At 45.5% G+C, this 23,613-nt stretch overlaps 1 protein-coding gene and 1 pseudogene across 2 annotated transcripts; one reads left to right on the top strand and one right to left on the bottom strand.

Moving 5' to 3' along the window:
- On the top strand, positions 1-12,522 carry GCAT (glycine C-acetyltransferase). Its single transcript, XM_081878413.1, has 9 exons — positions 1-232; positions 2,786-2,916; positions 5,038-5,139; positions 6,076-6,222; positions 6,359-6,513; positions 7,818-7,900; positions 8,982-9,153; positions 9,635-9,756; positions 12,086-12,522. Exons 1-9 carry the CDS (start codon positions 31-33, stop codon positions 12,235-12,237), a joined length of 1,266 nt encoding a protein of 421 aa, XP_081734539.1. The 5' UTR covers positions 1-30; the 3' UTR covers positions 12,238-12,522.
- Positions 12,523-17,419: 4,897 nt separating this feature from the next.
- Positions 17,420-22,186, bottom strand: LOC309351657 (noggin-like; annotated as a pseudogene). Its single transcript has 2 exons — positions 22,179-22,186; positions 17,420-18,201 (listed from the first exon to the last, which is right to left on the bottom strand). The product of its transcript is annotated as a noggin-like (transcript).
- Positions 22,187-23,613: the final 1,427 nt, after the last annotated feature.

Below are 23,613 nucleotides of genomic sequence, written 5' to 3' on the forward strand. Positions count from 1 at the left end.
TCTCTTTCGCTTTGCACGCGGAGCTCGGCGATGTGGTGGTGCAGGCGCCTCTTGAGGACCCCGCTTTCTCCGGGCCTGGGCAGCCCCTCCCGGGCCCAGTCTGCCCTGGCGCAGCTGCAGCAGGTGCTGGAGGGGGAGCTCGAGGGCATCCGCGGCGCGGGCACCTGGAAGGGCGAGAGGGTGATCACGACGAGGCAGGGACCGCGCATCCAGGTGGAAGGCAGCCGCGGAGGTAGGGCGGGGACTTGGGTAGGAGAAAGAGAGCTTCGGCTGGAGTTGACTTATTATTATATTATATTAAATTAATTAATTGAATTTTGCCAGTCACTCTATCTTGCCCAGGGCAACCTAAAGCGACTTAACAACCAAAACAGACAGACAATAAATCCTACATACAGTGCTTTTTTCCCTTAAAAAATATGTTTAAGGGTACTCTCATTTTCCTACTCATATTGAAATACTGCCCCTCAACGAGGCCAAACTTAGATTCGCAAAATGTTTAGTGGTATGCGTCCCCCCAGAAAAAAAAGCACTGCCTACATAGATACATTAAAACCAAGAGGAAAGAGTTTAAAACATTGCACTCACTTCTAAAAGGCCACAGATAGTTAAAGGCCTGGTTACGGAGGAAGGTTTTTGCCTTAGACAAATAGGATTACTTTTGACAGCTCCCAAGAGAATATGGCCGCCTTTCTTCCCCCTTCTATCAGGATTCCTTGGCCTGTTAAACTTGTTGAACTTAGGTGCTGGCTATAAGGAGAAAGCATCATGGCTCCTATTACCCTCAGCAATGTAATTTATCTAGTGAGTGCTGCAGTTCCACTGAGCTATGCAGAACTAAAAGTATATTTGCAAAATCGCTTTACATTTGAAAAAAAAACAGCAACTTCAGTTCAGTATTATTAGTCTAGCCATGGCTGAAGTTAGAGAATGGTAACTCATATTGATGGAAGGGAGAGCTTTTACAGTGCCCGAAAGAGTGTGAAAACATGGATTGGGGCACAGGAAGATGCAATGCAGAAACAAAAGGGGTAGGTGTAGGGGATGAGTGTATTGTTTAAAAGGTTGGATCCAGCTGATCCATCAGTTTCACAAGGCAGATGAATAGCAAAACAGAAACAAGTTTAATCCACAGCATTCAGGCCCTGTGTCAAATTTTCCTTCCTCCCTTTTGTTTGTGAGCAGGCTATTAGCCAACACCTGTTCCTTAAAACTGACTTGATACGAAAACTAATCATGTCTGTAATAGCCTATTATATAATTACTAAGTATTATTTATTCTTACAAAATGAGCCACAATTCTGAGAATATATATTGTTGTAATTGATATAGCCAGTAGAAACTTAGCATATGTTTGGTAGAACCTTCCTTAACTGGACTGTTTCCATAGTTCTGATCCTGTGCTCAGTACTCTTGGTGTGTTTGTTTTAGCTCTTTAGCTCATGGAGGCTTGATTAGTTGACCTGGTTCCAAGTAGCGTTGTTAAACAAATGGAGAGAGTGTGTGTGTGTGTGTGTGTTTTAGTTCTGCATTTTTTACCAATTGCCAGATCTTTTTGTGTAAACTCCAGAATTTTGACTTATTGCCTAATGTCTTTTGAGCTGAGCTGTCATTTTTGAGAAAAAGCTGTATCCTTTCCATTTAATTCATCAGGGATGAGGAATCTGTGGCCCTCTCAATGTGGTTTGACACAGTTTGCTCCACCCTTAACAAGGAAGAATAGTCATGGTGGCTGGAGCTGATGACTGTCCAACAACATCTGGAGGCCACAGATACTTGACCTGTGCTTGAACTATGTAGCTGCTGCACACAAAAACTGGGATGGGGGGAACTTTGTGGAGCTCTGCTTTGAACCGTAATTTCTCATGAATCAAATTCTCCTCCTCCAAAGATTTCAAGCAGCCAGTTCTTTCAAGTATTCTGTACATTTCAAGTGGCTAAAAATACAGTGCATTCCATAAGCGCAAATTCTCAGCATCAAAAATGGGCTAGAAAGTTTGATTTGGGATTTTTAACTTTAAATTCCTAGCATTTCAAGTGTGCATAGTGCTTCGTCACAAAGTAGGCATTTAATATCCTCTGCTTTACAAAATGTCCAAGGCTCCCAGTAAATTGTTTCGTTTAATAAAATTTGCTGCTTGATTTGTAATAACACCTCTCTCCCTAGCCAGCCAGCCAGCCAGCCAGCCAACCCTCCTTACCCCAAATTCCCTTAAGCTGGGTAAGGTAGAATGGACATGGCATATGAGTATTGCAACAGCAGTGATTTCTTTTCTCATTTCCCTCTACAGAAGCATTATGCTATGAACACCACCTGACCTCTAGCTCCAACTATAGGGAGGAGACTATAACTGGGTGCAGTCTTCTCCAACCAAGTGCCTTCTGTATATTTTGGACTACAACTCCCATCTGCCCAAGAAGGAATAGTGAATGGTGAGAGATGGTGGAAGTTGCAGTGCAAAATATCTGGGTATCGCCAGGTGGGCAGGGGCAGGCCAGCTTGATGAGGGAACTCATGGTTTGCATGTAGAAGGCTCCAGTTTCAGCCCTCACCATCTCCAGGTAAAGGGATCAGATAGTGGGTGGTAGAGAAAACATCAGCTGGAGATCCTAAAGAGCATCACTGAAGACAGTAGAGAGAGCTAAATAGCCTGACTTGGTCCAAGGCAACTTCCTATGTTCCTAGAATCAAAGTGAGAAATATGCAGCTACTTAGGAAGATGAATAAAGTAGAAGTGTGTGTGTGCATCGCTCGTTTGTTTCAATCTTCTTCTCGTTGTTGCAGATATCCTGAATTTTTGTGCCAACAATTACCTAGGATTGTCCAGCCATCCCAAGGTGATCCGTTCTGGACTAGATGCCCTGGAGAAGTATGGAGCTGGCCTCAGTTCCGTCCGCTTCATCTGTGGAACACAAGTAGGGATGAGCAGGAGTGTTGCAAAGACCTAACCATGTTTGCAGTGCAAGCGTCTGAAAATGCCTCTGGCCTGAAAATGCCTCTGGCCTGCTTCAAGTAATTGCTTTGAGGGCAAGCTTCTTGATTAAAACTGCTATTGTTCTAGCAATTAAGGAAAAGCTCTGGCTGCATTGATGCTTTTTTATTAATTCACAAGCAGCTGTAATCCAAGGACTTTGCATTTTTGTGGGGCAGGGAGGGGAGAAGGAAATTCAAAGTTCTGCATGAGGAAAACAGTGAAAGTGTGTAGCAGTAATGATACAGAATAAGCATATTTACATGTATTTGCATGCTATGCATAATTTTACACTTCTTATGGTTGTGGGAAGAAGCAGTAAGAAGAAACCACACAGGGCACCCTGTCTCCTCCCCATAGTTGACTATTTGATATTATCAGATGTTACCCACACACTCTCAACATGTACAGGCTAGAAACATCACTTTAAGGAAAAAGATTCCCACGGTGGCGCGTTATGCGCAAGTTAACAATTTCTGCCCCTAGGCAGCTACACAGCCCCACCTAAAACTATCCCGATAGAATGATGATGCAGCTCCTCTCGGGGGAATTTTCTCATGCATCTCAGAAGTGGCCCTGAACAATAAAAGACATCTTTCTAAGGCTTCAGTGCACCTTCATTGATGAAGAACCTGTCATCATACATAGGAATTAGCCTTTGAATTGAGTGCGGACACATACACCTTCCATCACCCCCACCCCAGAAAAAATAATAATGGGAAGGATCACTGTACAGGCCTATCCACCACCACACACACAGAGCTGCCAAACTTATCGGTAGAGTGGTACCCTCTACCGGTATCGGTAGAGTGGGGCCTCCTGCTGCTGCCGCTGCGCGATTTCTATTCTCATCCTGAAGCAAAGTTCTTAACCCGAGTGCTGTTGCATTCAGGTCCTTCTTGCTGTCTCCCCATAGGCATCTGTTTGACCAATGTGAGAACAGGATGCTGGAATAAATGTGCTTTTGGCCTGATCCAGCACGACTCTCCTTAGGTGGTATTTCCACAGTCATCAAGATGTTTCTGGCAAGAAAGCTGGGCCTGTTTTGGATGTGGGAAGTAATAGCCTTTCCCATACGCCTGTTTCAGTCAGGGTAGGTCCTACAGAAAAAAAAGTATGGTCATGTAGATGTTTCAGTGCTGGGCCCTGGGGGCAAGCAGACAGGCTAAGTAGGACTGGAGTACAGTGGTACCTTGGTTGTAGAACTTAATCCATTCCAGGAGTCCATTCAAAAACCAAGGCGCGGCTTCCAATTGGCTGCAGGAGCTTCCTACACTCAATCGGAAGCCACATTGGACATTCGGCTTCCAAAAAACATTCGTAAACCTGAACACACACTTCCAGGTTTGTGGTGTTCGGGAGCTGATTTGTTCAGGAGCCAAGCCGTTCAACAACCAAGGTACCTCTGTACAAATCTTAGCAGGGCTAAAACCCTAGAACAAAAGAGGATCCCAATTTAACTTTCGGTGTTTATAAATAAGTGATCTAGAACGTCTGACTATAACATTAATGCTGACAATAATATTTTGTTGTTGTTTAGTCGTTTAGTCATGTCTGACTCTTTGTGACCCCATGGACCAGAGCATGCCAGGCACTTCTGTCTTCTACTGCCTCCCGCAGTTTAGTCAAACTCATGCTGGTAGCTTCGAGAACACTGTCCAGCCATCTCGTCCTCTGTCGTCCCCTTCTCCTTGTGCCCTCCATCTTTCCCAGCATCAGGGTCTTTTCCAGGGAGTCTTCTCTTCTCATGAGGTGGCCAAAGTATTGGAGCCTCAGCTTCAGGACCTGTCCTTCCAGTGAGCACTCAGGGCTGATTTCCTTAAGAATGGATAGGTTTGATCTTCTTGCAGTCCATGGGACTCTCAAGAGTCTCCTCCAGCACCATAATTCAAAAGCATCAATTCTTCGGCAATCAGCCTTCTTTATGGTCCGGCTCTCACTTCCATACATCATTAGACAATAATATATAATGTATTAAATTTGTTAGTTGCTTTATGAGAAAAAGAAAATATCTCAAAGCAACTTAACAGGATAACCATTGGAACCTTTTGTGCTTTCTCATTAGAATATACACAAGGATCTGGAGGAGAAGATTGCCCGTTTCCATCAGAGAGAAGACACCATTCTCTACGCCAGCTGCTTTGATGCCAATGCTGGGATCTTTGAGGTTCATAGCACTTTGTGTGTAGGAAGTTGGGTGTTGGTGTTTGGGGGGTGGTCAGCGGAAAGCATCAAAATCCCAAAGCAACTCTCTTTGTGACAGATTTCCGGAGGGGTACCCATGTTAATATGTTGCACCAACAGGGAACTAAGAATCTCATGGCACTTAGAAACTAAGCAACTTTATTATAGCATAAGTTTTTGTGGACTAAGGTTTACTTCATAATATGCATGGTTATCTTGAGTTGGTAGACATGCAAAGCCACATACTGGGGTGTGTGCATGTGACAGTGAGGACAAAAGGAAAGAACGCAGAAAATACACATAGTTCTTGACAATTTTGTTAAAGTAGACTTGGGGAAGTTATGGCTCTTCAGATGTTACTGGGCTACAGATCCCAATATCCCTGACCGTTAGCCACACTGGAGTAACAGTGGAGTAACATCTGGGCCACAGGTTAGCAACCCCTGTGTTAAACTTCTATGTATCCAAAAATCACACAGACCATTCACAATGGCCATAATGGATAACACAAGCATCACAACATAGTTATTTTATTTATTAGTTTATATACCACCTTTTTCTTTGAAGGGGCTCAAGGTAGTGTACATGGTTCTTGTCCTCCCCATTTCATCCTCACAACAACCCTGTGAGGTAGGTTAGGCTAAGAGATGGTGACTGGCCCAAGATCACCCAGTGAGCTTCATGCATGAGTGGGAATTCAAACCCTGGTCTCGCAGGTCTAACCATTATACAACACTGGCTTAAGTTAGATATCCCTTGTATTGGGAAAGAAAAATGCCACAGGACTCTTGTGGGCATTTTTTTAATAGTCTGTGGAGTAGCCTATTATTTTAGGGAAGTATGAAACATCAGTTGTTAAGTGATGTATAGTAAGCAGGTGCTTGCTGTAACTATTCTCTCTGCCTTCTGGTACCTACAGGCTCTGCTGACCCCTGAAGATGCAATACTTTCAGATGAACTGAATCATGCCTCTATCATTGATGGGATCCGGCTGTGTAAAGCCAACAAATATCGCTATAAGCACATGGACATGCAGGACCTGGAAGCCAAGTTGCAGGATGCCCAAGTAAGTTGGTGCTGTGGCTCCAAAGCAACGTCAGATTGCTGCTTTTCCAAGTGTCCACCTCCCCACAAGCAATTTTCCTTAGGTTCTTGCTTACTTGGTCTCCACTGACCACATCCCTGCTTGCTCTCCTACGCAGAAATACCGTTTGAGGATGGTGGCTACGGATGGTGCTTTCTCCATGGATGGTGACATTGCTCCCTTGCAGGAAATCTGTAGGCTGTCTCAGAAATACAAAGCCATTGTTTTTGTTGATGAATGTCACGCCACTGGATTTCTTGGGCCCAACGGACGGTAAAAAAAATCAAATTATTCTCTTTTGTCGCATTCTTTGTTGCTGTCGTTTTTAGCAAAGAAAAAATATCACCAGTGATTTCTAACTATATAATAAAATTGTAAGGATGTTGTCAAGGGGCAGTTTGCTGCAGCCATGTGAGCTGCAGCAAGGCAGCGAATAGCATGTGGGCAGCCCAGGCATGCAGGTGAACAAGCAGGTGGACATGGCAAACCACAGAGGAACACCAGGACAGCATACTGATGCTGCTATTTTGGCCTCGGCAGGGTCAGAGACCGAGGAGGAGGGAAATGATCACAGAGCCAGGTGGTTGCTGGAGAGTTGCCCCAGCCTGTCTCTTGCTCTGTAGCTTACCTGTGCTGGGGTTTGAGTGACCTGCAAGGGTGGGTTTGGCAAGGTTGGCTAAGTGTAAAGGGAGGGGGGGTTGGTCAAGCATAGGGAGTAGGGAGGGAGGTTGGCAAACGAAGTGAGCAGGGGTAGCAGCCCTGAGAATAATTGATCAGGATTAATTTTGTGCTGCTTTTTAGCCCCCAAAGTGGCACACAAGTGAAAATACAGTATCAAACACACTATATAAAACCCAGCGTTGCATTATAAGATGATAGTGACAATGATAATAATGACTTAAAATAGCAGAATATAAAGCAGACTCTGGGGTGAGAACAGCAGTTCGGTCATCATAAAAATACCAATGAAGAAAAGTTGAAGAAGAGTGATATCTTTTATGCCCTGGCTAATTTAGCTCATAGCGGTAAAATAGGAAACTTAATAAACCACACTGTACTTTTTTATGGCTTTTATGGAACCCCCATTAACTGGCCTATGTTGTGGACCTCCTTGTAATCTTGGGATGTAAGGGCTGTATACAAATTTGATAAGTAATGATATTAATGGAAAGAGGGCAAACAATCAGGAAGGATTTGTCTTCAGTTTGAACCTGAGATCATGGTTTGTTCTGTAACGAACCACAGGCTGTAAGCAAACAACAAACCATGGTTTAATCCTGGCTAGCAATTCGGGCTTGTTAGAAGGGAAACAAACCTACTGTGGAGTGAATGGGGCACTGTCTCACCAACCTGCCTTACTGTTTAGGTAGGTTAGTCTGAGAGTCGGTGACTGGCCTACATTTATATTCATAGCTGTTTCCCAGACCACGTGCAGGCCGCCACAGCATTTCCAGTTGCTGGGGATGATGGGAGTTGTAGTCCAGCAGCACCTGGAGGAGAAAGCTTCCCCAGCTCTGGAACAGACGAATGGGAGAGTTCTGAAGCCTAAGCTAATAACAGTTATTTTCTCCTTGCAGGGGCACTGACGAACTCTTGGGAGTGATGGACCAAGTCACTATAATTAACTCCACACTTGGGAAGGCACTTGGGGGAGCAGCAGGTGCAGTTGCTAACTAGCAGTACCCTAATTAGAAGTGTAGGGGAGAAAAATACATTTAAATTTTTTTGGTATTAATAACTTCTGCCCTGCTTGTCTTTCTAAACTCAGAACAGCTGACATCTTCTTCACCACCATCCATTTTCCAGAGCTCCCCCTGTTCGTTATTCTTCCTCTCACCTCTCTTTCACAGAGACGATTTGAGAGGCAGGTTGGTTATGTCATCTTTGGGCCAAAGCTAGAGGGGTTAGACACAAGGAACATCCTTGAATATGGGGGCAGGGAAAGGGAATAGAGTCAAGAGAAACCACTGAGTTGGAGAAAGCCGTTTCAAGTAGGAATTGGAGAGCAGCAAAGCCCCCAGCCTCCAATTCTGCCTTGGCTTTGGTAGCACCTGATACCTTAAAGTGCAGATTGGGAATCTCGGGCATTGAGGCAGAATGTGGCCCTCCAGGCTTCTCTGCCTGGCCCCTGGAACTCTTCAGAGGCAATGCCCTTCGTCTGGCCAGCCCCCTTCTCCGTAGACCACAGCCCTTACTGTCTCTTCTCTGTGCTCAAATGCTTTTGCCTGGCTGGAATGTACCATTGATCTGTGATAATGTATTTCACTTGCTTTGATGGAGAAGAGAAAAGTGTGTGTTTGTGTGTGTAGATAATGTGTGTGTGTGTGTGTGTGTGTCTGGAATACAGCCTGCTGTGTAAAGGTAAAAGTGGATCCTTGGCTCTGCCCACTTTCGTCTCTCTCCCTGCCCCTGCCTTAAAGGAAGAGTGGTTCAGTTCTGAGCATCTGTCATTGATAAAATCCATTTTATGATCTAGAAGGGATTGCTCTAGAGCTGGTGTGAGGACCTATTGGCTCTCCTGTCATTGCTGAATGACAGCTCCCATCACCCCCAGCAAGCATGGTTGCAGCAGGGCTGATGGGAGCTGTAGTCCAGCAACATCTGGAGGGTCAAAGGTTTCCCACACCTCCATTGGGTAGAGCAGATGAGCACAACAAATGAGCATCTCCCTCACCCCCTTGAAGAGCCCAATGGTGGCCCATTGGCGCCTGGAACTAACCTTGTCTTGCTTCTCTTTGCAGGTGGCTACACAACCGGCCCCAAAGCGCTCATTGACCTTCTGCGTCAACGTTCACGCCCTTACCTCTTTTCCAATAGTTTGCCTCCTGCCGTGGTGGGCTGTGCCTCCAAGGCTCTGGATATCCTCATGGAGAGCAATGCCATTGCACAGTCCATGGCTGCCAAGACCACACGGTAAGGGAGCCTGTCATTTATCTAGACCACCTTTGGTTCAAATTGTCCTCAAGATGGTTTACAACCCACAGTGTGCACCCCTCCTTAGGATACTCCATTTTCCTTCCTGGTTTTCCACCTTCTTTGGCCACTGAACATGCTGAACCCTCATTGGGCTGTTTTGGGGGGAGTTTGCTCAGCTAGTCCCGTTCCCCCTGAAAGTACTACTTGTACTTTTGTACATCTTTTGGTTCCTCAAAATTACTGTCGTCTCCCTTTCATTTGTCACTGGTCACATTTTGACTTATAGCTGTCGATACTCCACACACCATTGCTTTATTAGAGGGTGCAATGTTTTCTGCTGTCAGAACAGTTTCTGTGTCAGAGAGGAAGTAAAATAGTACACAGTCCCTTCCACAGATGTAAATGGGAGAGGGAGGGAGTGCTCCGTAGGGGACAGGCAAAGCAGGTCCCACGCTGAAGGCGTTCCTCTTCCTTGCAGTTTCCGAAGCAAGATGGCGGCAGCTGGATTCACCATTTCAGGGAATGAGCACCCTATTTGCCCTGTGATGTTGGGTGATGCCCGGCTGGCGTCCTTGATGGCTGATGACATGCTGAAGAGAGGTAACCAATGTGGGACAGGGGAGTTTTGCGTAGCTTATGATATCTTCGGGTGTTACTGCCTGAAAAGCCCTGGGATGGATTTAAGAACTTTTGAGTTGAGAGGAAAAACCCAGAGACTCTTCTTTGCTTTGGAAGCTGTCACAGTCGGTGTGGCTCTCCTTGTATCCCCATTTCACACACACACAGGTAACTCAGGGAAGCAAGTAAGGGAAGTCCCAGGCAGCCTCTGAGGAAAAAGGAGGAAAAGCTGATGAGTTAATTCTTGCTTTAAGACATTGAACATGAATTGTGTTTTGTATTTCAGAGCTAATAAAATTGGCTGGGCTGTTTTTTGTTTTGCTTTATATTGTGCATTATGCTATACTAACTAGTGTTCTCAGCACTTCTTGTAAAACGGGTGTTTAATAATATAGACCCTATTCCTGGTTAAGGCATGGCAATTCTGTCTTCAGATCCCTAACCTCCATGCTGTGTACCAGTTGCTTTACCATAGACACAGCATGGGAATCTTATTTAAACTTCCTTTGTTTTTCTCCTCCCTGTCTTGACTCTTAAGTGTTCCTGCATTTCTCTTAATGATTTGATAGTGGCATTATCCCCGATCCCCTATACCAGTGGTTATGAACCATAATCTGCCTGCCATTATGTGTTGCTGCTCCTGCTACTTTCATTTCAGAGACTGAGAATGGGCCACATGTAGAGACTAGACCTCATGCTGCCAACCCCTCTTGCTTCTTGCTCAGTTTCCCTCTTTCTTCCTGTTCTGAGGGGCTACTCCAGAACAGGCAGAAATTCAGTACACATACTTGTGCCTCCACCCTGGGCGGAAGCTGTGATGATCGGCAAATCGTTTGTCGAACTTTTTGCTTGATGTGCAGCTGTTAAGCAGAAGAGGGGCATCAGGGACAGCATAAAGCTGCAGCATTGAATCAAATCTGTTTGATCCATTTTTTTAAAAAAGTTTAATCTGCCATCTGAAAATGAGCATATAAAAATACTATCATTTTTAATACAAGTAATTGCAATTTAAAAAAACTCCAGTTGGCCAGTCTTAAGAGGCATTTCTGCTTTTCTCTCACTTAAGTTCCTAAAACGATATTTGCTACACATCCAAAAACATTATGGATAAGGACAGCCTGCTGGCATCCTGTTCTCACACTGACCAACCAGTGCTCTCCATTCCTGCAGATTCCTGCTCCTTGATTCAGTGCTACCTTCCCCCTCTTCAACCCAGATTTACTCAGTCAAGTGACGTTCTTCCAGAGCTGCCTTTCTGCTTTGGTTTCAGTCACACCTTAACAGCAGCACAAGTCCATCTGACCTCTCACAGAGCCACTCCTGCATCTTCCAACAGGAATTTCCCTGGCCGCTCTGTAGAGGGCAGCATTGTCTCCAGAAAAGCATCCTGGAAGTTTGACACTGGTAAACGCACACCCCTTGTTGTACTCTTGGTCGCAATCCAGAGCTGGCCTAAGACAACACTTTGCTGTACAACCTCATTCAAGAGGTGGGTGATCTGCCAACCTGGAAGAAATCCTGGGAAGTACTAAGCAACAGTCTGCAACCCAAGAAGGGGTTGGCTCTCCAGAGCAGTATAGCATTCCCACTTTGCCAACTGCCTTTTTGGTCCTCCTGGGCTGTATGACAGCTTGGGTGATAGTCTGCAGTGTGAGAGGGTAGTGAAGGCAGCCAAACCAAGTCCTCTTACTTCTTAACTTTCCCTCTGCCACCATGTGGATATCTTTATTTTCTCTGACTCTGGGTGCGTCCAACACAGTAAAACATCAAATATTAAAAACTTCCAATAATAATAATAATAATAATAATAATAATAATAATAGGGTTGGGGACCCTGTGCAGTTTCTGAGTATGTGGAGCTTTGCTATTCTCAGCAAAACACCAAGAGCATAAATAAAAGATTCAGGGAGTGGAGATCCATCACCTGCTTCCTGCAAGTTTTATCCCAAGTGATGCTTAACAATCCACAACAAATGCTGTAGATTCTCTAGGTCAGCCTGGTAGCGAAGTTCATGAAATTGTGGAAGTTAGTCAAACGTGGCATGCCCCCCTATGAGTTACAGGGATGGGTGCTGATACTTTAATGCATTGTTTTCTTAAATTGTGTAATATGTTCTTGTGATATATTTGTTTATGCATTTTTGTGTGCTGCCTTGTGAAAGTTTTATTTATGAATTTCTTTGTTTATTATTTATTTTACTCATTTATTAAAGAAACAAAACAAGGTTTTGCTTATGCAGTTGATCTGCTGCCTCTGCTACACTCATCTCTCTCTCTCTCTCTCCCCCTCCCTCTCTTTCTCACCTGTCAGGCATCTACGTCATTGGATTCAGCTACCCCGTGGTGCCCAAGGGAAAAGCTCGCATCCGGGTGCAGATCTCGGCTGTTCACAGTGACGAAGATATTGATCGGTGTGTGGAGGCCTTTGTGGAAGTTGGCCGTAAGCATGGAGCCTTGCCTTGAATGGCTGAAGATCGCGAGCTGTAGGATGCCTTTCGAAACCTGAAGCCTGCAGGTGGACCGTGCTGCTTTTCAGAGAGGTGGTAGTGGCTTTGAAAAGAGGCGTTGCTCACATCACTTTTGGTGCTCTGTTGCCAGACTCTAGAACCTGTGCATTCTACCTCTGCTTAAGGAGGACCGCAATGTGCCTGGAGGAGAGTAATAAAGGTGATACCTGACCCTAGTCTGAAGGAAGTTTGTTTGTTGGTACAACGCATCTGCTGAAATAAATTTGCTCATGGAGAGACAGTGCTGGTACTTTGATCTTGTGCATCAATGATGCATATTTGCCTTTGTATATATCTTGAGCGGCTGATATTGCCCTCCCCCCTGCCCTGAACTGATGCTAAAGGCAGGAATGGATAATACAATGAAAAGGGTTAGCTTTGGACCAATTTCCGTAGTGTCGAAAGGCAGCCTACTTGGGTAGCTTTAAAAGGCGATTGTACAAATTCACGGAGGAGAAACTTATTCACAGCTATTAGTTATGATGGGTATATACTCCCTCCAGAATAAGAATTTAAGAAGAGACTGCAGGATCAGGCCAGTGGCCCATCTAGTCCAGCATCTTCTTCTCATTGTGGGCTTCCAGATGCTTGTGAGAAACCTTCAGGCAGGACCTGAGCAGAAGAGCATCCCCCTCTCGTGGTTTCCAGCAGCTGCTGCTCAGCCCCTCCAACTGTGGAGGCTAGTAGCTCTTCAGAGCCCATCTATCATGAATCTGTTCCTCTGCCAAAGCCATAAGAGGCAGTATGGCTCTGAATACCAGTTGCAGGAGAACGTAACTGGGGAGAGTGCTGTTTTCAGGTCCTGCTTCTCATGGGCATTTGGTTGTCTGCTGTGGGACCCAGGATGCTAGACTAGAAGAAGAGTTTGGATTTGATATCCCGCTTTATCACTACCCAAAGGAGTCTCAAAGCGGCTAACATTCTCCTTTCCCTTCCTCCCCCACAACAAACACTCTGAGAGGTTAGTGAGGCTGAGAGACTTCAGAGAAGTGTGGCTAGCCCAAGGTCACCCAGCAGCTGCATGTGGAGGAGCGGGGAAGCGAACCCGGTTCACCAGATTACGAGTCTATCACTCTTAACCACTACACCACACTGGCTCACTAGATGGGCCTTTGGTCTGATGTAGCCAGGCTTTTCTTATGCCCTTAACTAGGCCCTGTAGCTGATTTTGTGCCTCCTTTCTCCGGAGAGAACAGTTTGTCGTACTACCCAGTAGGCTCATCTCCAGGATCTAGAGCCATTGAACATAGTGGGACTCACTCCTGATTAAACATTCCTTGGACTGCATTATATGTGGGCCCAGCTACCACTTCCTTCCCTGTCCTAGTGCCCTCTTCTTTTTCTTTGCTGCGCCTAGTACCTGACCGATTGCCCTAGATGACATGGTTTATTCTCAAATATCGTAGGATCTTGTGGCTGAGCTACACAAGCCTGGCGTTTGGTACTGGTTGCAGAAACTGAGGATTTCTGCTTCTTCTTTTAAGTTCTTTAAAGCATGGATTTTAGCCCTAGGGCTTCAAGGATGGCCTTGGGCAAGTGAAAGGAATACTTGGCACAGTCTCAGAAGTCAGAACACAGCTCAGCAAGATTTCTAGGATTCTATGATTCTATGCCATCTTTATTTAAACAGCTGCTTCAGCCTGCTCACTAGAGGGCATCCTTGTAACAATCCCAAATGAGTTGCTCTTGCATACAGGAAGAACTGTCTCAAGAGGTCGATGATAATGCATCGTAAAAACCCCGTCATTTTGTGTTCATCATGATGCACTACAGAATGCTAAACCAAAAACCAAAAACAAACCTCCATCAGCAATCTGGTTTTGTGATTCTACACTATAAACAAACTTTGGGAGAGGAATACAAGGCTGCTTTTTCTTTCTCTTCCAGCCCCCCTTGTATTTTGATTGCTGGGTTAATTTCCCAGTCCAGAGATACTCATACACAAGAGCAGGCTGTGCACCTACATATGACAGCATGTGTGGATCTCTGCGTACTCATACTTCAAACAGGGAAGATGTTGACCTATGTGTACCGTGCAGCTTGCCGTGAGATAGCTGCTGCTCTCAGGATCATTGGAGTGGAGGACTGCCCTGTTTATAGTGTTGAAGTGAAATTCAACGGCTTGCCTGCTCCGTGCTTGTAAAGGGAATGGGAAGCAAGTGAAATGTCAGCTTATCTTTTGCCTCAAGCAGCAAAAAGTCTTGGGCTAGCCCTGGGTGCAAAATTGGGTATGTGCACAAAAGGTAAAGTATTTTTTTTACAAGGGGAACCTGTTTCAGAAATGCTACTTTGGGAAAATCTAATTTGCCCTGGCAAACAGTGTCTTGGTACTTCTAGCAAACCCCACTGCTGCTGTTCCCTTCCATTTCCTTACTGAAAACAAACCATATCGTTTCTGCCGTACCCGACAATCAGGTTTGCCCTTCAAGAAATTCAACGACTGTTGTTTTTTGCGTTTGTTTAATCACTCAAATAAAGGTTGCTCAGCTTCCAATGATTTCATTGGTTTCCAAAAGGATAGATGGCACTTCCCCACTTTCTGCTTCCAAATATTTTATCTCTGTCCACCTTTTCTCTGCTCCCACCCCCTTACTTTTTGGCAGCCAAGTGCTGCACTGGCCTGCAGCAAGAGGCATGCTGGGAAATAAAAAGGGCTGCAGTATCAAAAGATTTGGCAGAGGGGAAAGATGAATAATGCAATTGGTTTCGATCAAAATGTTCATGTTTATAAAAAAGTCATGGCTAGTTTCTGATTTGTCGGCATCCATGATGTACCGGTCTGCAGCTGAACAACACTGGGACAAAGGAAGATAGCTTCTAGATTACCAAGTCAGATAATACAGAGCTAGATGGACCAACTCTCTATAGTAACAAATAGTGGCTCTTTCCCATCATTGCCTGATGGTGGTAGAGATTGCATGCAAAGAGGCCCAGGTTCAAAGTATGTTCTCTAGCACTGAACCACAGCCCTTCCCTTTAATGTAATCTGCAACATTCATATGCAGCGGCTGTCTTGCCATCCATCACAATGCACTGCCAAAAGCAACACACACACACACCTTTTGTTGCTCCAGCCACAGCTTTTCTGCTACTCTGGTTCAGTCACTTTCAGATCCATTAGTGCATCCCAGGGCTGCAATTTCCTTAATTACTAAATTCCTGTCTCATTCCTGTCGTTGATGATTCCTGTCTTAGAGATTATGAGCCATCAATAGAGTTGCTCTCAGCTGCAATTTCTCCTGTTGTAACATGGAAACAAATTGCAGCCTTGAAATTGCGAGGACAAAGGAGTTCAAGGTAGCAATACTTTAAAAGCATTGCTGTCCTGTTTATATTTCCATCATACCTGCTCTCCTCTAGCGTGCCTCCATTTAGAAATTGGTGCTCATTGTTTTACAAAATCCTGGGGCTCTTTTGTTTAAAAAGTCTGCCTGAACCAGGCAAGGTAAACAATAGTTGTGCAAATCAAGACCCGACCTTACTTTCAGACTTGCTATTGATAGTAGGCAGAAGTTGAACCCAGGACTAGCGCTCTGATCCCATACATCACACCTAAATCAATACCCCCAGTCATCACTTCCAGCAGACAATGCTAAGAATTTCAGTTTGGTTTGGATTCTAAGACCTTAGAGGTTTCCTAGCATCCTCCCTTCACCAAATATCAGTTCCTAGGGCTCCCTCGGAAGACTACTGTTCCTAGAGATCCCTGGGAAAATTATGAATCCTGGGAGTCCCAGGAAACAGTGGCGTAGCGTGGGTTGTCAGCACCCGGGGCAAGGCAAGTAATTTGCGCCCCCTAACCTGTGGATTTGCGCCCCCTAACCCGTGGATTTGCGCCCCCTAACCCGTGGATTTGCCCTAACCCCAGATGTTGCGCCCGGTGCGGCCGGCCCCCCCTGCACCCCCCACGCTACGCCACTGCCAGGAAAAAAGAAACTGTTGAACAAGTTTAAGCCTGTAGTGTGGATATACTCAAATATAGAAGTACAGGAAGTGTTCTGTTTTGGGAAGGTCACATTTTATCACTAAATAGCAGGTGCTTGAGTTGTCTTTTGTAATATTTCCGTGCACACATCTTTAAGAGAAGTTATAGGATGAAGGTACAAAATGCAGCAGAAGCCTTGCACTTGCTAAAACGTTCTAGGTCTGATCAGTACCTGGATGAGGACTGCCTGGGGTTCTATTGAAGAAAGGTGGGATACAAATTTAATAAATAAGTCTAAGGCAAGAGGTGCAAAGGGAATAGAAATTGGGCATTTTTGTAACTTGGAAGTTGCCAGGTGTGTATCTCAGAGTTTAATGGGCTTCTTTGGAGGTTGCAAAATGAGTGTTGCGAGACCCACACCCTATCTAGATTTAACTTACAAATGCAGCCGTCTTCCATCCACTTTCTTAAATCAAGGATGAGGAAGTCCTCCAAATGTTGTTGACCTCCCAGTCAGCCCCAACGAGCACGGCTAATGGTAATGGATGATGGGACTTGGCATTCAACAACATCTGGAAAGCCACAGGTTCCCCATGCCTGCCACAAATGCATATTAAAAACCAATGGAGAGAAAAGTAAACTGCACAGCAGCCCTTCAGAATCAAAGACCTAGGTCAAAGTCAACTAAACAGATTTTCCCCATCTTTATAGCTACCCTGCTAGATTATCATGGGGCACAATTCACTAGCATAAGTCTCATGGAAAACAAGAGGTGTAGAAAACCCACCTTACTAAAGTATGTTCAAGCAAAACTGCAGCCCTATACACCCAACAACATAGCAATTGCTCTGGCCCAGATAAAAATTAAATGAGGCTAAGTATCCCAAACACTTATTAAAACCATTTATTTCTCCACAAAAAAAATCAGGTTTCACCAACAGTGATGATGAACACAGTTCCTTGACTTTCCAAAGCACATTGCCTCCCAGGACGTCAATGGGGAAATACTTTCCATTTCTGCAGTCAGTTTGTCATTACGCCTGTCAGTCCACAAAAGATGTTGGCCGTCTCTGCTTCCCATGAGATATCACTGCCTTGACTTCCTTTCCTGAAAGACGGCAGCCATACCACAAAGTCTAGTTTTCTTTGCTTGCTGTAAACATCTCGCTGAGACGCAGTCTTTAATATCTTCACTGCTTTCTGGCGTCTCTGGTTCAGAGACCCATTGAGACTATGGGTGACCACCAGCTCTGCAGATTTCAAGTCATCAGCAAACAGCAGCAAACTCCTTGAGAAATCCGTAGCATGGCAATGCGAAACCCACATCACCTTGTCATCAGCAGGAACACTTGCACGTAGCCACCACAGGTTAAGGGAGTTGCCTCCAAGTGTATTGCTGTGAGGACTTCCCCGGCCTCAGCATGTGGTCTTCCCTTGCCCAGCAGTGCCACGCTAGGAGTTTGATCTGGGTGACTTGGGCAGGCTGGCAAGTCATGCCTGGAGGCCAAGAACACCCAACGTGAGCCTGGTCACAGTTCGTATGGCGTGGCCAGAAAATGGGTCCTATGTCCACCCAGGAAGAGGTCAGGCGGCAGGTAGCACTATCCACAAGCCACTGATGGAAGCGGTGGAGGAGGGTTTTGCTCAGGCCGAGGGTGATCCCGTCCTCAACAGGCAGCGGCTTGGAAAGATCTAAACCCTTTGCCTGCTGCAGAAGCTTTTTCCTAAAGCGTGCTGTACGCTCACCCAAGTCCTGGCTGAGGATGCCCACTTCTTTTAGGCTTGTGTTGAGACCTCGGGGGTCCTTGAGAGACATCCAGAAGGGGTTGCAGGAAGAGCCCAGCAGTTTCATCAGCCGTGTGGCACGCAGGAGCTTGGGCTTGGGCAAATAGCGGTTGTAGTCATCCAGGGAAGAGGGAGAGGCTGTAGGGCCTTGCCTGAGCACCCAGCTTGCTCTAGATGAAATGGACGTCGGGGTTGTGCTGCTCACCGATCCTACCAGGAAGCAGAGGAGCCTCTCCAATGGGAAAGTCTCTTTCCTGAGAGGAGGAAATTGTTCCGGTTCTCTGGCACCAGGGCTCCAGAAGACAGACGAACCAAGCTTTGACACCCGTGCCTGCCGCAGAGCCTTCAAGACTTGTGTGCCTCTCAGCTGCAGCAAACAAAGTATGTGGGATGCATCTCTCAACCCACCCCCTTTTTAAATCAGCAGATCCTTTGGCCTAAGAACTTCCTAGCTTCCCTTTCTCCCTGCTACAGACTTTGATATCAGATTGCACTGTTGCTCCCAGATACAAACAATTATAAAGATGAAAAGAAACCAAGAAGTGGGCTTTTAAAATATGTTTTTACCATGAGCAGAGGCCAATAATGAATAACTAGAATGAGTGTCTATCTGAGCCCAATGCTTTTCTATGTTATGCTATTGTCTACCTTAGGCCTTCTCCAGATCATAGAATTGGAAAGTTGGAAGGGAACCAGATGGTCTATTCCAACTGCCTGCAATGCAGGAATCACAGCTAAAGAATCCCTGACAGATGGCCATCCGACCTTTGTTTAAAATCTCAAACTCATCATCTTATTAAGAGTTCATCCTGGTTTGCCTGCACAAAGCTTACATGAAGGTTAGATATGTCCAGTTCTTCTGGAGCAATTGTTCTGATTTTCTTGTGGGGAGATTATGTGGCAGCGAGCATTCATCCTGCAGCCATCCTGGCTCAGTGGCGTAGTGTGGGTTGTCAGCACCCGGGGCAAGGCAAGTAATTTGCACCCCCTAACCCGTGGATTTTAGCACTCGAGTCTCTTCCACTAGTGCGAGCGCGCACCCCCCCCCAGATGTTGCGCCCGGTGCGGCCGGCCCCCCCTGCACCCCCCACGCTACACCACTGTCCTGGCTTGCTTATGTCGTCAATGATTTGTTCATCACACAGTGCAATTCTCTCACTTCCCTAACTGCAAAACAATTTGTTGAACTGTGGGGTTGAAGCCAGGGGCATTGTTTGAGGGTGGTCCAAACCAGAGCAGCACATGTCTCTGTTTCCCACTTCCAGCTTCCAGCTCACATACACCACAGCTCTGGCTATTGTTGTTCTGTCTAAAAGCCAGGGTGGCTTGCCTTCCACTGCAGAGGGTTGGACTCCTTCTAACCCTACAATTCTATGATTCTGTGACTTAGCTGTTGCAATCTAGTTCATTCTTTGAGATGCTAATAAGGCCACTTCAGTGGCCAGATAAAACCATTACCTTAACAAAGGAACCAGTTTGGCAGGTTCCACAGCTGCTTCAACTAGATTCCAGCTCTTACTGGATATAGGATCACAGGCCTGGAAGGGATCCAAGGATATCATTCAAACTGACCTCCCAAACTGACCTCTCAAAATATAACTTACATAACTAATTACCGGTACATAAAATATATAAGTTACCTAATTTTACCACAGCAGATTGTTGTTGTTTAGTCATTTAGTCGTGTCCAATTCTTCGTGACCCCATGGACCAGAGCACACCAGGCACTCCTGTCTTCCACTGCCTCCCGCATTTTGGTCAAACTCATGCTGGTAGTTTTGAGAACACTGTCCAACCATCTTGTCCTCTGTTGTCCCCTTCTCCTTGTACCCTCAATCTTTCCCAACATCAGGGTCTTTTCCAAGGAGTCTTCTCTTCTCATGAGGTGACCAAAGTATTGGAGCCTCAGCTTCAGGATCTGTCCTTCCAGTAAGCACTCAGGGCTGATTTCCTTAAGAATGGAGAGGTTTGATCTTCTTGCAGTCCATTGGACTCTCAAGAGTCTCCTCCAGCACCATAATTCAAAAGCATCAATTCTTCGGCGATCAGCCTTCTTTATGGTCCAGCTCTCACTTCCGTAAATCACTACTGGGAAAACCATGGCTTTAACTATACGGATCTTTGTTGGCAAGGTGATGTCTCTGTTTTTTAAGATGCTGTCAAGGTTTGTCATTGCTTTTCTCCTAAGAAGCAGGCGTCTTTTAATTTCGTGACTGCTGTCACCATCTGCAGTGATCATGGAGCCCAAGAAAGTAGCATCTCTCACTGCCTCCATTTCTTCCCCTTCTATTTGCCAGGAGGTGATGGGCCCAGTGGCCATGATCTTTGTTTTTTTATGCTGAGCTTCAGACCACATTTTGCGCTCTCCTCCTTCACCCTCATTAAAAGGTTCTTTAATTCTTCCTCACTTTCTGCCATCAAGGTTGTGTCATCTGCATATCTGAGGTTGTTGATATTTCTTCCAGCAATCCTAATTCTGGTTTAGGATTCATCCAGCCCAGCCTTTCGCATGATGAATTCTGCATATAAGTTAAATAAACAGGGAGGCAATATACAGCCTACCACAGCAGATACTTAGATGAAAAATAGTTTTTGGCAGAAGATAAAATACAGCACAATGGGAATAGTGCTGCGTGTGACAAATACAGGGCAGAATGGAAAACAAGGCCTCTTTACATCCCTAGTCTTAAGTAGTTAGTAATGCCCTTGGTTGAAGCTTAGAACTGAGAAGAGCTTTCTGCATCTCTGAATTTTCAACTAAAACAAGTTTCCAGTAAACATTCTCCACCATCCCAGCTCCCAAACATAATAAATTGCACTTCTCCTGCCCGCTCAGGAAATCTGGATTCCATTTAAACCCCTTGTGCAGGACCAACCAAATACATTTTGCCACCTGAGTACACTCTTCCCTTTTCATGTACAAAAGCTGATCAAATTGACAGCCGATGGATCTTATTTTGACACTGGCAATGGGAGCATACTGCACTCTGAGGGCAGCAGGCTTGCTTTGGTAGGACAAGTCAGACCACATGACACATGCAGCTGCTTCCATTCCCTGTCCTTCACCATTTGCTGCCTGAGGTGGTTGCCTCAATCTGCCTCAAGACAGGGATGGCCCTGCTCCAGTATCATCTCAACAGAGCACTTTGTGAAAAAGCAATAGAGGAAGTCAACAGAAGCACATGGACATTTATAAGACCTTCTGTAAGCCTCTACTGGTATTGCCTGGCAATGTATAATTTGTCCAGTTTCCAGCATGATGAGGGGAAAAACATTCCTACTTTCATCCAAAATGTATTGATGTCTCCTAATCAGAAAAGCACATTGGGCAGTAAAAAATAGAGAGAAATCCTTCACTTGCAGTGCACACCGACAAGGCCAAATACCTCTAGATGCTCCTGTTTCCAAGGCAACAAAGCACTTACAAGAGCATGTGAGCACTCCACCCCCCCTTTAGGCTTCATCAGCCAGTAACTCGGTGTGCAACTAAAATAGATATCTGTACTGTAGCTCACACATAACAGAAACATCAGCATCTTGTGCTAGAACATCCTTCCTCAAATTGCTGCCTTCCAGATGTTGACGGACTCCAACTCTCATCACTGTCTGTTGGTCATGCTGGCTGGGGCTGGTGGGAGCTGGAATACAACAACATCTGGTGGGGCTACAGCATGAAGAAGGTTGGGTTAGAGCAACAGGAGGTCCCTTGGTCAGGGATAAAGTATGTGGGACAGTCTGCACTCAGCCATTGAGTGTGTGATGCCTTATGGATCCTGTCTCACAGCAGGTTTGGTTCACTTTAAGAATCTCAATTGAAAAAGCTCCTTCAGTGTGTCCCATTGCCCTTAAAGATCACCAGCACCAGAAAAGATCAGACAAACATGTCCTTAGGGATTAGCAACTGTGTTTACACAGCAATCATGCATCATTCCTGGTGCCCTAAGCAGCCTATCATAAACGATCCAGAATATGAACTCAACAACAAAATCCAAGGATGTCTGTTATGTTGGCCCGGAACATTTCTTTCTGCCAACGTCTTCCCTCCTTATCTGGGTTTGAAGCTTAGAGGCTGCCACCTCACTGGATGCGCATGTAACAAGTCCTTTAGCCCAGCCATGAGAATGCTAATTCCCCCAGTGGTTCAAGAAACCTCCACAGCAAATCACCCTTGTAAAAAAATATCTTACACGGTCATACCCTTAGACCTACTCACACGATGCTTCTGTAAGTCAGCTGGCTACGTGGCTGGGTCACACCAGCAGATAAGCTACCTGTAGCACAAGGTGAAATGGAAAAACAAATATAGTAGTAATAAAACATATTAAGTAAATCAAGCATTGGGAAGCTGTGGCTCTCCAAATATGTTTGGGCTACACAACTCACATCATCCCTGACCACTGGCAATGTTGGCTGGGTCTAATGACATCTGGAGGGCCACAGGTTCCCTACTCCAGAACTAAATAATGCTTAGCTTCATTGCTACATCTGTTTCTCCCCATTGCCACCTCAAGTCTAACTGACTACCTGCTTTGTTGAGCTAAGAGGGTTTCACAATATGTAATGAGATTCACCTATCCCATTTCTTTTAAGCCCACAGAAATATTACACATTGGATCGTCTTGATTCTCTCCAGTTAAAAGTTGGGAAAATATTGACATTAAGATATCGGAGAAGATGTGCCGGTAAAGGCTGATAGTAAAGCGGGCATACAGAATCTGTGGCTCTCTAGATGTTGCTCTAAATGTCGATGACCATTGGGCATGCTGGTTCGGGGTGCAGGGACTGATGGAAGAGAGCACAGCAACATCTGGAGGGCTTGGAGTGTAAGAAGGCAGTGGGTTCTGTTCTGACCTGTCCTCATTACAACCAGCTCTATTTCCATTCTGCTGCAGTTCGGTTTCCTCCAAATACAGTTATACCTCAGGTTGAAGTTGCTTCAGGTTAAACCTTTTCGAGTTGCGCTCTCCGGCGACCTGGAAGTAATGGAGCATGTTACTTCTGGGTTTCACTGCTCATGCATGCGCAGATGCTCAAAATGACGTCTCACACTTGTGAATCGCAACCTGTGCATGCACGGACGTGAGTTATGTTCACTTCAGGATGCAAACGGGGCTCCGGAACAGATCCTGTTTGCATCCAGAGGTACCACTGTACTACATTTGCCTTGTTCTCTGCCTTTATGTTATGCAGCTAACCCACATTTCAAGCAAAGGAAACAACCAAAAAGCAATTACTTTCTGCGGATTAAAAAAAACCTAGAACAATGTGAATATTGATCATATTTGCTTGACTGATTTCTGCTGCTGACCACAGATGAACATGCAAACTGTGGCAATTTCCACTTCCTTTTCCATTGGAAATTCCTAGCATTCCTTGGGGGGCCATGGGTTCCCCATACCTGCTGTTGTCCTGAACCCCTGGCCTACCTGGCGACAAGTCAGTATGCCATACCCAAAGTCCAAAGGTCAGGAAACACATTCCAGGGTCAATCCAAGTAGCCAAGTCTAAGGTCCAGCAGTCAGGATACAGTCCAGACTCAAACCGGAAGCACAGTCCCATAGAGTTCCAGAAGCATCCAAGCCACAGTCCACCAACATGGAGCAGACACAGCCCCTCAGCTCT

The sequence above is a fragment of the Podarcis erhardii genome (assembly GCF_964252035.2).
Source record: "Podarcis erhardii genome assembly, chromosome: 10".
Classification (NCBI taxonomy): domain Eukaryota; kingdom Metazoa; phylum Chordata; class Lepidosauria; order Squamata; family Lacertidae; genus Podarcis; species Podarcis erhardii.

Bases quoted from the DNA above. Each gene is read 5' to 3' on its own strand.
- GCAT (XM_081878413.1), top strand. From the start codon at position 31: ATGTGGTGGTGCAGGCGCCTCTTGAGGACCCCGCTTTCTCCGGGCCTG. The intron at 233-2,785 runs GTAGGGCGGGGA...TCGTTGTTGCAG, and splicing joins GGTGGAAGGCAGCCGCGGAG to ATATCCTGAATTTTTGTGCC. The intron at 6,223-6,358 runs GTAAGTTGGTGC...TCTCCTACGCAG, and splicing joins CCAAGTTGCAGGATGCCCAA to AAATACCGTTTGAGGATGGT.